Source organism: Lithobates pipiens, unplaced genomic scaffold (genome assembly GCF_037356315.1).
Source record: "Lithobates pipiens isolate NorthernLeopardFrog02 unplaced genomic scaffold, aLitPip1_a1.2 Scaffold_23, whole genome shotgun sequence".
NCBI classification, from domain to species: domain Eukaryota; kingdom Metazoa; phylum Chordata; class Amphibia; order Anura; family Ranidae; genus Lithobates; species Lithobates pipiens.
In genome coordinates this window covers 116,202,069-116,218,723 of record NW_027507785.1, presented here as the reverse complement: position 1 = coordinate 116,218,723, position 16,655 = coordinate 116,202,069, and the positions used below count along the sequence as shown (strand labels likewise).

The following is a 16,655-nucleotide window of genomic DNA, read 5'->3' as shown; positions in this document are numbered from 1 at the left end:
GTACTGAGGGGGCCTGTGCTGGGGGGCTCTATCTGTGCTGAGGAGTGAGTTTTGAGGGGTTGGTCTGTGCTGAAGAGTCTGTGCACGGAGAGTTGGTCTGTACTGAGGGGTCTGTGCTGACAGGGGTCAGTCTGTACTGCCGGGTCCCACTGACTTCCAATCTTTAGGCAGGACCGTTAGCATGATCTTGTGCTGGAAGCATGCAGTGCACAAAAACATCAGCTGCCGAGTGACATATGTGCGGCATGTGGGTGTTAAAGCCCACCCTTTTGCCACCACATGTGTTGGTTGGTCATAAAGGGGTTAAAGCATATTTTGTGGGTAAAGGGACAGTGGCATATATTTGATGAGTAAAGGCAGAGTAGACTCAGGTGTTAAGGTTAAGCCCTTCACACTGTTAATGCAATTTTCATTCATCCCTTATTTGCCACGGCACACAGAGCATACAGCTTTTTTTCTTTAGACCCTGTTTTTGAGGGGAAATAAAAAAAAAAATAATGCCGCGTACACACGAGCGGACTGTATGGCGTACTTAGTTCGTCATACAATCCGACGGACAGTCCGTCGTACTTTCCACTGAACGGACTTGACCACACACGGATGCACAAACAGTCCGTCGAAAGCTTGCGCGATGACGTGTACAGCACGTACGACGGGACTAGATATAGGAAGTCCAAGACACAGCAAAGCACCCTTCCGCCGTGTAAATCCTTTCTGGGCATGCGCCATTCTTAGTCCGTCGAACTAGCCTACTGACGAGCGGATTGTCCGCTGAAACCAAAGTACGACGGACAGAATTTCGAAAAAACCGAAATTCTTAGTACGCCGGCCTGCACGCTGAAAATGTCAGCTGAAGCCCACACACGAGCGGATTGTCCGCTGAAATGTGTTTCGACTGACTAAGTACGCCATACAGTCCGCTCGTGTGTACGCGGCATAAGACTGACTCCGGGTGCCAGATGTGTTACGTATGCCACTGAGTGCTACTGTAGCTCACCTTTTCAGAAAAAGGTGTACTTACTCCCATGGGTGATGAGCCATCAGTATCCATGCAGCTGGTGCAGCAGTCTGGGAATTTGAAATCTGTGCAACTGCTGACCAATCGTAATCATTATGATCTGTCCCAGAAGCGGTACAGAGGAAGGAGAGTGGAGATTTTAATTCCCCAGATCACTGCACCAGCTGCGTGGCCTTTGGCAGCTCATCCCCCATGAAGGTAAATACAGTGAGGACCAAGGGGGGGGGGGGGAGTGTGTAGAGTGTTAGCTCACTTTTTTTTTTGATTCATTAACCCTTTAAGGTCCAGGCTCATTTCTTTCACTGTTACCAGTCCTGTTTATAGCTAATGGACTGTGAGAGCTGTATATAGAATGGGCAGTTGCAGCTTTAAACTGTATTGCCCACCACTAACTTAAAGGGGGAGTTGCTGCTCCTGTGTGATGTCATGGCTGTAGTAGTCTCTTATGCCGCGTACACAGGGGCGGACTGTATGGCCTACTTAGTCCATCGAAACACATTTCAGCGGACAGTCCGCTCGTGTGTGGGCTTCAGCGGACTTTTTCTGCGTGCAGTCTGGCGTACTAAGTATTTCGTGTGTACGCGGCTTTAGTCATAACTACGCTATATTACCAATAGTATTGGGGCGCCTGCTTTTACACACACATGAACTTTAATGGCATCCCAGTCTTATTCTGTAGGGCTGTCCACAAGGTTTAGGAGTGTGTCTATAGGAATGTTTAACTATTCTTCCAGAAGCGCATTTGTGAGGTCAGGCACTGATGTTGGAGAAAAGGCCTGGCTCACAGTCTGCACTCTATTTCATCCCAAAGTTGTTCTGTCAGGTTGAGGTCAGAAATCTGTGCAGGCCAGTCAAATTCCTCCACCCCAAACTCATTCATCCATGTCTTTATGGACCTTGCTTTGTGCACTGGTCCAAATCATTTGGTGAAGGGGAGATTATGGTGTGGGGGTTGTTTTTCAGGGGTTGGGCTTGGCCTCTTAGTTCCAGTGAAGGGAACTCTTAAGGCGTCAGCATACCAAGACATTTTGGGCAATTTATGCTCCCAACTTTGTGGGAACAATTTGGGGATGGTCCTCCCTGTTCCAACATGACTGCGCACCAGTGCACAAAGCAAAGTTCGTACAAACATGGATGAGTGAGTTTGGGGTGGAGGAACTTGACTAGCCTGAAGAGAGTCCTGATCTCAACCCGACAAAACACCTTTCGGATGAATTAGAGCGGAGACTGGGAGCCATGCCTTCTCTCCATCATTAGTGACTGACCTCACAAATGCGCTTCTGGCAGAATGGTCAAACATTCCTATAGACACACTGCTAAACCTTGTGGACAGCCTTCCCAGAAGGGTTGGTGCTATTATAGCTGCAAAGGGTGGGCCAACTCAATATTGAACCCCACAGACTAAGACTGGGATGCCATTACATTTCATGTGTGTGTAAAGGCAGGTGTCCCAATACTTTTGGTAATATAGTGTATTTATGGAAGGGCTCCAAAACATTTTTTTAATATGCACTCTCCTAGATGTTCAAGCCGCTTCTGCATTACAATCACACTAGTAAAATCAAAACTGTAAAACAATAACACCCCAGTACACAGTCCAAAGAAGCAGGTTCCACTACCACTGCTCACTTTTTCAAAATGCATTCTTTGCTTTAGAGCAACAACATCCCACTGGACTCCTCTCAGACACATTTCAATCAAACATAAGGCTTAGCTAAAAAGGTATGTAAATATTAATGGGTATAAACAAGACAGTCATGATTGATTGGTGCGCTTAAAGGTAAATTGGCCAATTCAAAACACGAATCCACCATGTATACTTAGTTCTATACATAAAGATATCAATATACATGTTATGTTCCCTTATTGTTAAAAAACAAAACCAAAAAAAACACCTTCACCTAAAAGCATAGGTCTGTATTACTATAAATAAACATGAAAACAAAATCCAAAGTTTTCAATGTAACTATACATGTAACTATACATACAAAGGCCCCTTTCACACTGACGTCCCGTTCAGGCCCGCCTGTCAGTTTTTCAGGCGGACCTGAATGGGTGCTCCATAGAGCTCTATGGAGCGTCGGATGTCAGCGGTGACATGTCCGCTGACATCCGACCCGCTCCGATCCGAAAAAGTGTAATGGAGGAAAAAGCTATTTTTCCATCCGTCTGCGGATCGGATCGGGTGACGACGGGCACTGCGGTCCGTCGTCATCCGATCTCCCATAGGGGAGAGCGGCGCTGTGACAGGTCTGTCCCTGCGCAGTGTGCAGAGACGGACCTGTCATCTCCCTGCTCAGCGGGGATCGACGGAGTGATCCCCGCTGAGCAAACGGATATCCACGGGGCGGATCAGTTCTGATCCGCCCCGTGTGAAAGGACCCATAATGTAACCCTAAAAAAATCAAACATCAGGTAGCGGAAAGGGAATGAACAATACAAGGTTTTTTAAGTTCACAGTTAGAAACGTTTTTTTTTTTTCCAGTAATGTTAATTTCGTTGACGAAAATATTTTCCTTGACTAAATTAACACTATTTTAGTCTATTAATATACAATTAAAACAATTCAGATGACTAAAATCCGACTAAAGCCAAAATGGTATTTTAGTCCAAAGACTAAAATATGACTAAAACTTAATGGCGTTTTAGTCAAAAGACTATGACTAAAACTAAATCGAAATTTGATGTCAAAATGAATGCTGAACTACCACATAAGAATAAGTAGGGGCATCTAAAAAATATTAAGAAAAAAGGCTGTTTTTTTTTTTTGTCAACTAGAATATGACTAAATCTAAAACAATTCAGGTAACTAAAATACGGCTAAAACTAAAATGGCGTTTTATTCAAAAGACTATGACCAAAACTAAATCAAAATTTGACGTAAAAATGAACACTGTTGTCCAGTAATTAAAAAAAAAAATAGATACATAAATAAAAAATAAAGAGTAAGTAAGAAAAAGTGGGGGAGGGAAGATAAAAGGGCCATGCAAAGGGAAGGAAAGGAAGGGGGAGAAAAGAGGAAAAAAACCTTAAAGAAGAGAATGAAAGGAAATACAATGATCCTCAAAGTCATGAGGTGGTCTATTGCCAGTTTTAATTATTATCATTGTTATTAATACTATAGAGGATTTATATAGCGCCAACGGTTTGTGTAGCGCTTTACAACATGAGGGCAGACACTACAGTTACAATACAATTCAATACAGGAGAAATCAGGAGGCCCTGCTTGAGCTTCAAATCTAGGAGGGAGGGAAAAGTGATACAAAAAGGTAATAACTGTGGGGGATGATCTGATGGACAAAGGGGGGAGAGCCCATGTTAAGGTAATCTGAGGAGGAGGGAGTTGCAGTAGTAGAGGTGGGAGATAACCAGGGAGTGAACTATGAACTTTGTGATGTCTTTGGTTAGGAAGGAACGTATTTTGGAGATGTTGCTGGGGTTGAGGCAGCAAGATTTGGACAGTGACAGGATTACACCTAGAACCTTGGAATGTTGGGATGGGCTGATAGTAGTGCCCTAGATCTTGACAGAGAAATCAGGAGAAGAGGCGCATGGTGGAGGAAGAAGCTCTGTTTTGGATAGACTGAGTTTGAGGAAGTGGTGTGATATCCATACTGATATGTCTGTTAGTAACTTAGTGATATGTAAGGAGACTGAAGGAGTGAGCTGAGGGGTTGAGAGATAGATTTAGGTGTTGTTAGTGTAGAGATGGTATTTGAAGCACTGATCTGGAACACTTTTCTCCTAGCAGCAAGAAGAGAAAAGTGATGTACAGTATTAATATGTTTTATGATCTGAACCTGAAGTGTACCAACTCTGCAATTATGTTGCTACACAAAGTGATTTCAATTGTTTTTTTTTTATATATTTTATAAATGTTTCTCAAGCCTATCCCCAAATCCTCATTCCACATCCTGTATCCTAAATTCCACACATGCCAAAAAATATTATAAATCTAGATTTAGAACTGACTCGTTGCATTTTATCAGTGTCATCTGTGTTGCATGGTTGCATTCAATGGGAATCTCTTAAAATGACAACATGGACACCTTATGGCCTCACATTTAAAGACCACGCTGTAGAGACTTACTAAAACTGGCGCACTCAGATTCTTCTGCAGCTGTGCATGGCAGGCAATCAGCTTCTAACTTCAGCTTCAATTAAGCTTTGGCAATAAAACCTGGAAGCTGGTTGCTATGCAGAGCTACTCCAGAATTTGCACCTAATTTTAGTAAATAACCCCTTATGGTACTAATCCAGGCAGTCCTATTGGTTCTAGATTCGAGTAGGCTGGGTGATAAATAGATCCCTAAGGTAGGTGCTTGTGTTTTTTTAAACATCACTCCACTCTCTATGTGGCTTGATAACCAGGATCCTTGCTCAGTATAAGGAGATATCTTCTCACAATCCCTTTATTCATTTACCTCAGCATTATATTTGGTAGAACATTATTAATTTTTATTATTTTTTAATAATTACATCATCCCTGCCTCTCCCAACTCTCAATGATTCCTCTGTTGCTTTTTTGTATGTCGATATATGAATTTTATAGTGTCATAGTTGTAACCACATTACACCTATTGTAAGGTCTTAAAATCAGTATAATCCTGTCTTATTCTTATAAATTGCTTCTGTGGTATGGTCCTCCTAATTACATGTTTAGGGTGGCAACACCTGGCAGGCAATAATGAATTCTCAGCTATAGGTTTCCCATATAACTCCACAAGTACCCTCTTCTCAACTGTCTACGTTATCCTAGTCAGCTTCAGAAAATGAATCTCTTCTTTCTCTTACTCCAAAGTAAATTTTAAATTACATTTGTTGATATGTATATATTACCCCACATAGGAGGATTGGGATCCCGCATTAACTATGAGCCCCAACAGACACATTTTTGCAAATATAAGTGAAATGGTAGTATGCAGCCAAACATTACTTGGAACCAAATGGCTATATTTGAGCCCTTGAATCATTTGTAAATCCTAATCAAACTATTCTACTAAACTCTTCACTGTACTACATTCTCTTGTGGATTTATTTGAAAAAAAAAAGTATTTAGAATAATATGTAGTTTATAATATGATATTAAAATAGTTAATCAGCCTAGAAACTCCGCTTTAAATACAGCATTTGTAATTGCTTTCTTATAATAAGGGTATACTGAGAAGACGATAGCTCATTTACGGCCTTTTCTAGGTCATCTCACTAGACTTAAGCAGGTGGTAAAATTTGCTGGGATGATGATTCATATACTAGCGTTAAATGATTCCCCCCTGTATTCTTTCATTATTAATAAGTTAGTCTTATGTGTCAAATTAAAAAGCTTCTAAAACATCACAAACAATATCCCACCAAACAGAATTTTAGCGGGTTTGATTTCTTTTTTTAAAAATCTGCCTGGAAGATATTCTTATAAAAGAAAAGAGGATCAAGCTCAGAAAGAAAAGAATGCAGAGACTCCTCTGTGGATGAGGGCAGGGGATGGCGATTTTTTTTAAATATAACTATTCTATAGTTGGTCAAGAAAGAATTATGGATCAGAAATTCATTGAGAGTAGAGAATGAATGCAATCACTGCTTCAAGTATATCTTCACAAGATGAGAATCAATTATAATGCAACACCAAAGCAATTCTGAATCACTGAAAAAAATACTGTTGTCAATAACAACCACTTTTGTCATACTTGCTTATCCCAAATGGAAAAATAAAGCATAAAATATTACTGGTTGCTTTGGGCTTTAACAAAAACCTACCCTCAAAACTCAACCCCTAAAGCAGCTCCCACAAGCTATGCCTACACTAATCTAACCTAACTCTTTTTCTAAGCCCTAACACTAATAATTTTATATTCTGTATTCTCACCCTATCCAGCAACCTTCCCAGCAAATAATTATATGCTCCATATATTTCAATGTAAAGCGTACTAAAAAAATGATGATACAGTATTTCTGTCTGTTATTCTTCCCTAGGAATCTATAAAGATACCACTAAGATGGAATACAATCGTACCTTGGCTTTTCATGATAGTGACTGATGGGTAGATCTAGGTGACAAGTAAACTTCTCCTCCACTTCAAGCTGAATGGAAATGTATGTTGTAGACTTACATGGAGCCATATTCCTGACGAAACTTAGAGTACAGTACCATTTAGGTCTACTGGGGCTTAGTGCAAAGAGAACAGTGCCAAAAGGTTTCTGCCCCTATTATGTAAACAGTGATGAGGGACATGGCTGTCAAGCTTAGGTAAGCTGCTGGGTAGGGGGTTGTTAGATTAATTCAGATTGAAGGGCTAGAAAAAAGGACTAGTGCACCTTTACAGCCTTGGGGCACAGCCATCCAACAATACTTTGAAATGTCAGATACTGTAGATTCTACCTGAATCCTTAGCTCTTGAAGAGTGCAAGCAATCCAATGGGCAGTGGAACAAGTGAGTATAAACATTGTTCATTTGCATGGAACTAATTTTTATATTTTTAAATAGTGATATAATAGTAACACGTACCTTAATGAAAGGAGAAAAACAAACCAGATTTATTTAAATGCAAGTGTATGCAATGTGAAAACTCAGAAACTACTGCTCCCTTTTTTGTGGTGCACAGCAATATGAAACATTGTACACAAGTAAAGGTGCCAAAACATCATGCATACTTTCTCCTAATCTGAACGACTGTTAAAGTATGTAAACTCTGAATAGAATTTAGTAGACTAAATCGCTGTATCATAAACAATCTCAATTTTATAAAATATTCGTTTTCACCATTTTTCATCCTTTGTTGTAAAGCTCCTGAAATCATTTCCTGTCAACATGTATGTACTGGAGATCCAGGCAAACTTCCCGGTGGTGACAACAGTGGACCATGCTTACATAATGTGTGTTGAAATGGCCACTTGTAATCTCCATTGGATGCCCATGTGACAGGGTAGCTATGCAGGGGCACAATTAGGAGAAAATAACAGGGCATTGTCCCCCCCCCCCCCCATAACAGAAAGTGCCTGAACAAAGCCATTCATGGCAGGATCACCAGATATATTATTTGAATGAAAGCTCTAGATCTAAGAATAATGAGAATGACATTGACATGTTGAGATTTTACGCAAACATCCTTGTACGAGGATAACTGGACAGAAAGTTCAAACAAGAAATAAAGGCAGCAACATAGTAGACATTCTATGTACAATGCAATCCGTAGCTCACCTTTTACACCAAGACACACTTGGGGCTTTTGGTCCGGGTGGGTGGTGGACATAGTACAGCTCTAATAGCCTCATCAAACACTGTCTTTAGTCCACGTTGTGTGAGAGCTGAGCACTCTAAATACTTCACAGCCTCTGCAAACACAAGGGGAAAAAATGTTACTAAAAGAGCAACAAAGCTTTTGGATCATAAAAGAAATGCTGGGAGACGATACAAAAGACAAAAACAGAAAGCGATGCAAGGACGGTGTCAAGAAAGAAAGAAGTAGATACGTGATTAGGATAGACAGCAGTCTGGTTGCTTTTAGTCATTCATTATGGAAGCACTGTTGTTTTCTTGGCATATTTGTATTCAATCCTTGTCTTTACTGAACCCAAAATAACATCATTAACCATTCTTCTCAGCAACATTATCACTCTCTCAATTTCCAATGTTCACAATAGGTTTACGGTCACCTTTTTTTGCTTGTCCTTGATGTTAGCTAGCAATTGAATATGTGTAATAAATAGACAACATTTTCTTGACATCTTTATTGTTTCAATTTCAGGTTAATACTAGATGTTCTAAGCTGTATGCTTAAAATGTCAGTCCACAGTTGATATTTTATTTGTGGGTGGACTCAATAAGATATCCCACCACACATCTTGACTTTTTCAGCTTTTCTGGTTGGGGAATTAATGCCATTCCAGAATACAATATCCCTTTACCTACAGTATGTTTCAAGTTAATACAGAAAAGTTTAAACTGCATGCTTCAAGGGTCAGTATATTCAAAAAAGCTGTTACAGTCATTACTCTTTTATAGCTCTTGGAGACTCCAGCAGTGGGTGTTTAGCCCCATCGTTTCTTTCCCCCACACGTTTGGAGTTGATGCCATTTCAGAGTACAATATTCCTTTATATATGTTTCAGGTTAATACAGAGGGTTCAAACGGCATGCTTAAGGGGTCAGTATACCCAAAACAGCTGTTATAATTGTTAAACTGTCCATAGCTGGTTTGAATCTCAACCAGTTTCTGCAGATTCGAACCATGTATGAGCAGGCTGAGTGTACCTAAGTTGTTCAATCGATCAAATTGTGTACAACCAGCCTTACTACTATTACTAATTTTTATAGCTGCTAGCAATGATCACTGTGTTCTCCTGGCTCAGTGGGAGGGATTCCCCCGTCAACACTGTCTGTGTGCAGGACCCATGGTTGCAGGAAAGATTTTCACTTCATCTATGGCCGGCCTTACTCTTTTATAGCTCTTGGAGACTCGAGGAGTAGGTTTTTACCTCCATTGTTTCCAACCTCCAACACATTTGGAGTAGATGCCATTTCAGAATACAATATCATCTTCATTTATGTTTTAAGTTAATACAACAAGGTTCAATCTGCATGACTAAATCCTTAGTTTACCCAAAACAGTGGTTACAATTATTACTCTTTTAGGCCTGGTTCACACCTATGCAGGTTTAGGTTGATGCATATGTGCATTTTTAGTTTTTCAGTAGATGTTTTTGATCCATTGAAGTCTATGGAACCATAAACACAACCTTCTGGTCCCTGGCCCTTTCTATAAAATACATAGATTGGAACGTGACCCGTAGGAAACCATGTTAAATGGACTGTAGTGTGTTTCTGCAAAACTGAAAGCTCACAAAAAAAAAATGCATAGGTGTGAAGCAGGCCTCTTGGTGACTCCAGCAGTGGGTTTTGCCCTCCATCCTTTCTTTCCCCATAGGGAAACAGAGGGGCGCCAGACTGAGTGCAGTATCAATCATGAATTTTAATAAAAACACGTAGTAACTCACAAATGAGATGACTGAGGTCAGCATATGGTTAAAAATGCCAGTCCCAGAAGCTCAAGAGAACGTCATATTCACAATGGCAGCCTGGGGCACTGATGGTATTGTTGCAAGGGTCCAGAAGGAACTGGGAACGAGCTGGAAATATCAATAATAAATCCGCGTGCCAATGTCCATGGCACATGCGCCAATGTCTATGGCTCATGCACACTTTAGAAAGGGCAGATTGTAACATTTCTAAACGGGGTCATGCCATGACTGGCGGCTCTCGCACGCATGCACGGGAGTGACATCATGCGACTCCGGCCACTCACAGAGCCGGAGTTCGTAGCCCCGGAATGAAGAGGGGTAAAGATGGGCGCTCGCTGCTAGTGGGGACAGCGGTGACATCGCAAGCTTCGGTTTCAGGTAAGTGACACATAATGGGCTACTATGCGATGCATAGTAAGCCCATTTAGTGTTAGGTTGTTTGAAAACATTTTTTACAGAGTTGGGAATCCACAAGTAACTCATTTACTATGAGCTAACTGCAACCATAAAACCCTGTATATTACATATTTATTATTTGACTCTGTTTTCTGCGATCCCTTGAACAGTCAGTTGGAGATCCTTGACTCTTTATCTCCAGCTTGCTGGCATAAAATAGATAAAGGCCATCTTCAACCAAAACTGCTGTTTTCATCAAGATATTTTATTTTTTACGGTCACTAGCAAATTAAATCACATGTTACACACATCTCTTTAGAGCCCATTTCCTTGGCATAGCTCCCATGTATACCTCATTTGGAGGGACTGTCCCTCTTTCAGAACCAAATCCCTTCATCCCAATTTCTTCCTCAGTTGTCTCTCTTTTTAGTTTGATGCAGGAGTGTCCAACCTATTGACCTTCCTGGGGCACATTGGAAGAAGAGGAATTGTCTTGGGCCACACATAAAATACACTAACAATAAGGATAGCTTATAAGCAGAAAAAGTCAGACAAATTCCAAGTTAACGATCACCAATATATATAATGTATGTATCTGAGTACTAAAACTTCATTTTTTTAATATTTTTTTTTATAAAAAAAAAGAGGGCACCTTAAAACTAGATATTTGGCACTGCTTTTGATAAATTAACGCATCAATATGTGGTGGGGGATGGTGAGGATGGATGTAGAAGCAATTCTCAATGAATTCTCAAGGTGCTCATCAGATTTTTCAGCTGCATGTGTTCACTAAGTGTAAACACAAAAAAATAAAAATCGGCGTTTTTAAGTAAGTTTATGATTTTGTGTTGGGCCGCAATTATAGCCGTCTTGGGCCACATGCAGCCTGTGGGCAGGTCCGACATCCCTGGTCTAAAGTGTAGACCTCAGAAAAATGTATAACTACTAAAAGTGTTAGGTTACACTAAACCTTTTATCCAACCTCACAACTTATATTTGTTGTTTTGAAAAAAGTATAAAGGAAAAAAAGCACTTGTGTGTGTGTAATCATTTGTTCTGTGTATTAACCAATTGCCGCCTGCCCACGGTCAAATGATGGAGGGACAGTGCGGCTGTCATTCTGGGTCCCAGAATGGCTGTTCTCACGTGCCCAATGGAGGTGCACAGCGATCACGTCCATGCGGTGTCCTGAGGTCCCTGATCTCTGTAAAGAGCTGATGACACAGCTCTTTAACCATGTGATTGGCTGTGTCCAATCACAGCCAAATGCAGAAGTGCCATCAATCGGCTCTCCTCGCCTCACACTGTCAGAGAGTGTGGCGAGAAGTGCCAATCAGCGGTATCTCCTCGCAGGGGATACCAGGGCAGGTAATCAGAGCACTGATCATCGTACTCTGATTACAGGAAGCCCCAGCGGTGCCCATTAGTGCCACCAATCAGTGCCCATCACTGAAACCAATCAATGCCCATTAGTGATGCCAGTCAATGCAGCCTTTCAGTGCCCATCAGTGCCTGCTCATCAGTGCTGCCCATCAATGCCTCCCATCAGTGCCCATCAGTGCTGCCTAACTATGCTGCCTATCAATGCCACCTATCAGTACCCATCAGTGCTACCTATCAGTGCTCATTAGTGCCACCTAATCAGTGCCCATAAGTGGCACCTCATCAATGCCCATAAGAGCTACCTCATCAGTGCCCAGTGCAGCCTCATTAGTGCACATCAGTGAAGGAGAAAAATTCCTTTTTTTTCCAAAATTTCCAGACAGAAACAAATAAAAAAAATTTTTTCTCAAAATTTTCGGTCTTTTTTTCTTTTTTTTCTGTAAAAAATAAAAAACCCAGCACTAATTAAATACCACCAAAAGAAAGCTCTATTTGTGTTAAATAAATGATTAAAAATGTATTTGGGTACCACGTTGCATGACCATGAAATTGTTATTCAAAGTGCGACAGTGCTGAAAGCTGAAAAATGGCCTGGGCAGGAAGGGAGTAAAAATGCCCTGTATTGAAGTGGTTAAAGCAGTTGTAAAGGCAAAAAAAACAAAAAACAAACATTTTATACGTACCTGTTCTGTGCAATGGTACCGAACCTCATCTTCTGCCCCCCCCCCATCTGTGTTCTAGGCTGCACCTCTTCTGTGTGCACTACCATAGCAGGCCACTTTCTATAGGGGCGCATGTTTGAGCCTAGTCCCGAGCCAGGCTGTGTGTGTACATAGACATACACAGTTTGCCTCAGCCCCGCCCCATCCCTCCTCACAGGATTTGATTTGACAGCAGCAAGAGCCTAAATAATTACAATGGGTATATTGTTTTTTTTTTTTTTGTGGAAGCCTTCTCTTAAACAATATGCGTTTTTACCTTATTAAAAAAGTCATACTGGATATTCCTCCATTTGAGTTTACATAGATAATGTAATTAAGGGCCCATTCACACCTATCAATTCTTTTATGTTGTGCTAACACGTGAATTAATATGTGCATTATACATGATTAGCCAAGGTGACTATGATCCGAGAACACCGTGGCACATTCATAAGGGATAGGATGTTAGTAAATGGAGATGTAACATATTACATTAAAAAGTACATTGTAGAGCTGCTGCCAATTCTGACTCCACTCTCGTTTCCACTCCTGCAGAATTCTGAGAGTGTAGGTAGGGGAGAAAATTAATATTAATTAAATTCATGAATATTTGCAATATGCTTCTGAAACACAGGAAAGTCCCAGAGGCAGCTCATGGGGGCTACATGCAGCAACTGCGTGACCAGATGGTCCTTACTGGTGTAAGGGATCCCTTTCATTATTTTTAAAACATGGCATGCTGTTATTTTACTATGGCTCATCTTTGTATGCATCATTTAGTTAAATACTTTAACTACATTTAATTATTCTGTTTTATCTGTAATGAGTTTGTCCACTTGCCGTCTTTTTATATCTGTAAAGGAAGTGACAGGCAACAAGTGAATTTTCAGCTGCTGTGGAACTACCATTCCCAACATGCCCTGCCACCTCCCTGGCTGATGTAGGCCCAGTTTGGCTGGCTACATATGCTAGGAGTCATAGTACTGAAATACATGAGATTCTAATAGTTGTCTGTCATTATGTTAGGATAAGGTGACCAGAGATCCCCGGTTTCCGGGACTGTCCCCGGATTGAGGACACTGTCCCCAGACCAAGTCTGTCCCTGGTTTTGTCCCTGGATTGCATTTGAACAGGGACTGGGGCAATTCCAAAGACAGTCAGTGCAGAATAAAAAATAAAAAATCTGAATTATACACCTCCGCTCTGCCACTCCTACTAGCTTAGGGGGTGTATTTTTTTCCATTATCTGTGCCCCTTTCTAATGATCATGTGCTGGTCGGAGCAAAGGGAATATTTCTTCAGTTTCGGGCACATGCCCATTCAGCTCTGCTTGCATGTTCTTCTGCCTTGGCTCAAGTCCCGGCCAGCCGCCTTCCTGCTTATCTCCTTGCCTTCCCTGGCGGAGTAATCTTCCTCTGCTCCCCCCGCAGTAGTGGCCGGGGCCTGGAGAGTAAGATTTGACACGCTGTGAGGCAGGCAGCAGCGGCGATGGGCAGAGAGTCGCTGATTGGCGCCATTACCAGTAAAATAAAAATAACCCCGGATTTCATTTTAAAAATCTGGTCCCCTTATGTTAGGGCTTTGGTGGATAGAGGGTGGAGGAGGACAGTGAGAGAGGTCAACTCCGTTGCGGAGGAAGTCAGCTGGCTGATCGATTTTCATAAACTTTAAATTATGGAAAATGCAGCAGCTGTAGTGAAACTCCAAATGTGTTGAGGAAGTAAATGATAGGGATAAAAACCCACTGCCAGAGTCTCCAAGAGCTATAAAAGAGTAACAATTGTAACATTTATTTTCAGTAATCTGACACTTAAGAACCACCTCCTGCACATATACATTGCCAGAATGGCACAGCTGGGCACAAGCATGTACCTGTACGTTGCTTTTTAAGTGCCCAGCCGTAGGTCGGGAGCGCGTCGCCGCCGCCGGCCATCAACGTCCGTTGATGCCCAAATGCTCACTGTGTAGATATGCGCTTATTATACTCAGGAATTATTTTCCGCAGGAATGCGGGGGAATGCAGTTCCAGCACCTCTAACACTGAATGCAAATAATAGCAAGGGTTGCTGAGGTGTGCTGGAGGGTCCATTGATGCCAGCTTTTGGGGGCTCTATTATTGAGGGAGGGATCTTTTGCTGCTGGGGGTCAATTGTTGGTGGGAGGTATCTACTGTTGAGGAAGGGGTCTACTGTTGCTAGCTGCTGGAGGATCTATTAATGCCAGCTGCTTGGAGACCTATTGTTGGTGGTGAGGGTCTATTGTTGCTGGGTGAATATTGTTTCTGGGGATCTATTACTGCTGGGGGATATATTGTTTCTGGGGGATCAATTGCTGCTGTGGGTTTATTGTTGACGAGGGATCTATTGTTGCTGGGGGGGGGGCTGTTATTGCTGGCTGCAGGGGATCTATTTGACTGTTTTTCCTTTTATCAAAATCCATACAAATGACTTAGCACCAGAAAATGAAACTTGGTTCTGTTTTCTTTAAAATGGGCAGTACTGGGAGGTAGGTAGGGGGTGGAACCAAGGAATGTTGTTTGGAGGTGGGTAGAGAGCAGAGACAAGGGGGGGGTGTCTTAGAAGTGGGGAGTACCTGCACCTATTCGCTGAGAAAAAAAAAACGCCCTGATTATACTACTTTAAAATGTTAAAACCTGTTGAAATGTCACATAGAGGATGGCTAGCATTTTCTATGTGGACTTGTCGGTACTATGTGGTTCTTGTAGAGTGCCTTTTTTTTTTGTAATATCTACATTATGTGTCTCATATCAACAACTTCATAGTAAATTAAGATTCTTGGTCCTGCATCGTCTTTCAGTTTGGCTTAGCAGCATCTTTTTAGAAAATTCACATTAGAATAAACTCATTTGGACAAAAACAAGTATGAATCAATAAATAAAAATACTTACTAAGAGTAGTGTTCGTTCATTTTAAAAGCAGCATGTATTTTTACGACACAGCTGTTGAGCAATGCATAATTACAAAAAAATATGTATTGTCCAGGCCAGGACTGGCAGTCTGGAAATCCTGATAATTTCCTGAAGAACTGTTAGCTATAAACGCATTGGTGGGTTTGTCTATGTGTCTTTGGGCTGCTTGAACTTTGTAACTCTTGCAGTCCATATGCATACTTTGCTACTTTAAAGAGAAAGTAAAGCCTTAATAAAAATAAAAATAAAAATAGACCCTGCAAGGCAAAGGCATAATGAGCTAGTATGCATAGCATACTAGCTCATTATGAATAACTTACCTGAGATGGAAGCCCCCGAAGCGACCCTCGTCATCCTCCACAGACGCCTCCATGATACCCATAGTGACTTCCAGGTATCGTGTTTCTGGCGCTGTGACTGGCCGGAGCCACAATGACATCACCCCCGCACATGCGCGCGGGAGCCGCCCCTAATGGCATGATTGGCATTAGCAGCGGCATGCTTAGTGCGCCTGCGCGCCGCATGTGCCATAGACAGCAGTGCCTGTCATTTGCAAATATCTCCCAAACTGTGTAGGTTTAGGAGATATTTATTAGACCTACAGGTAAATCTTAATCTAGGCTTACTTGTAGGTCAAAGTGGTCTGTAAGGGTTTACAACCACTTTAATAGCAGGTAATCCCATGGTTTTATAACCCTTGCAGACAGCGGCAGATGTAGTAATCACTATGCTGCTGTGAAGGTTGTCAAACATATGGACTGGTACTCTTTGCAGCTGAGAGTCTGTTTGGCTCTAGTAATTATCTATCTATCTATCTATCTATCTATCTATCTATCTATCTATCTATCTATCTATCTATCTATCTATCTATCTATCTATCTATCTATCTAATTATTGTATTCTTTACAGGTTAGCACTTTCAATGGTACGTCTTCCCTTTAAGCAACCCAATGCTCATAGTAAATCCTGTGGCACCACTTGTAGGTCAGTAGATGTTACTACAACTCAAGATAATACTAATCAAGCGTTTATGTGAACATATCCAAGTAGATCTGCCTTCTGATAGTAGACAGAAGGTTAATATCAATGGCAGACTTCAAGTTCGATTATGAAATTCCTATCAGTATTTTCTGATTTGTGCAGGTCACAGGATATTTAACTTGCTAGGTTCCTCTTACCAAAGAGCAGTACTGTAGATGTATTGTGCATGACT

The 16,655-nt window shown here is 41.4% G+C and overlaps 1 protein-coding gene across 1 annotated transcript in view; it reads right to left on the bottom strand.

Moving 5' to 3' along the window:
• The window catches only part of RAC2 (Rac family small GTPase 2), a 125,905-nt gene that overhangs the window by 12,321 nt on the left and 96,929 nt on the right, over positions 1–16,655 (bottom strand). Inside the window, exon 6 of the mRNA XM_077452245.1 lies at positions 8,215–8,348. Coding sequence (XP_077308371.1) covers positions 8,218–8,348 — 131 coding nt within the window. The 3' untranslated portion in view covers positions 8,215–8,217. The remainder of the gene's footprint in view (positions 1–8,214; positions 8,349–16,655) is intronic.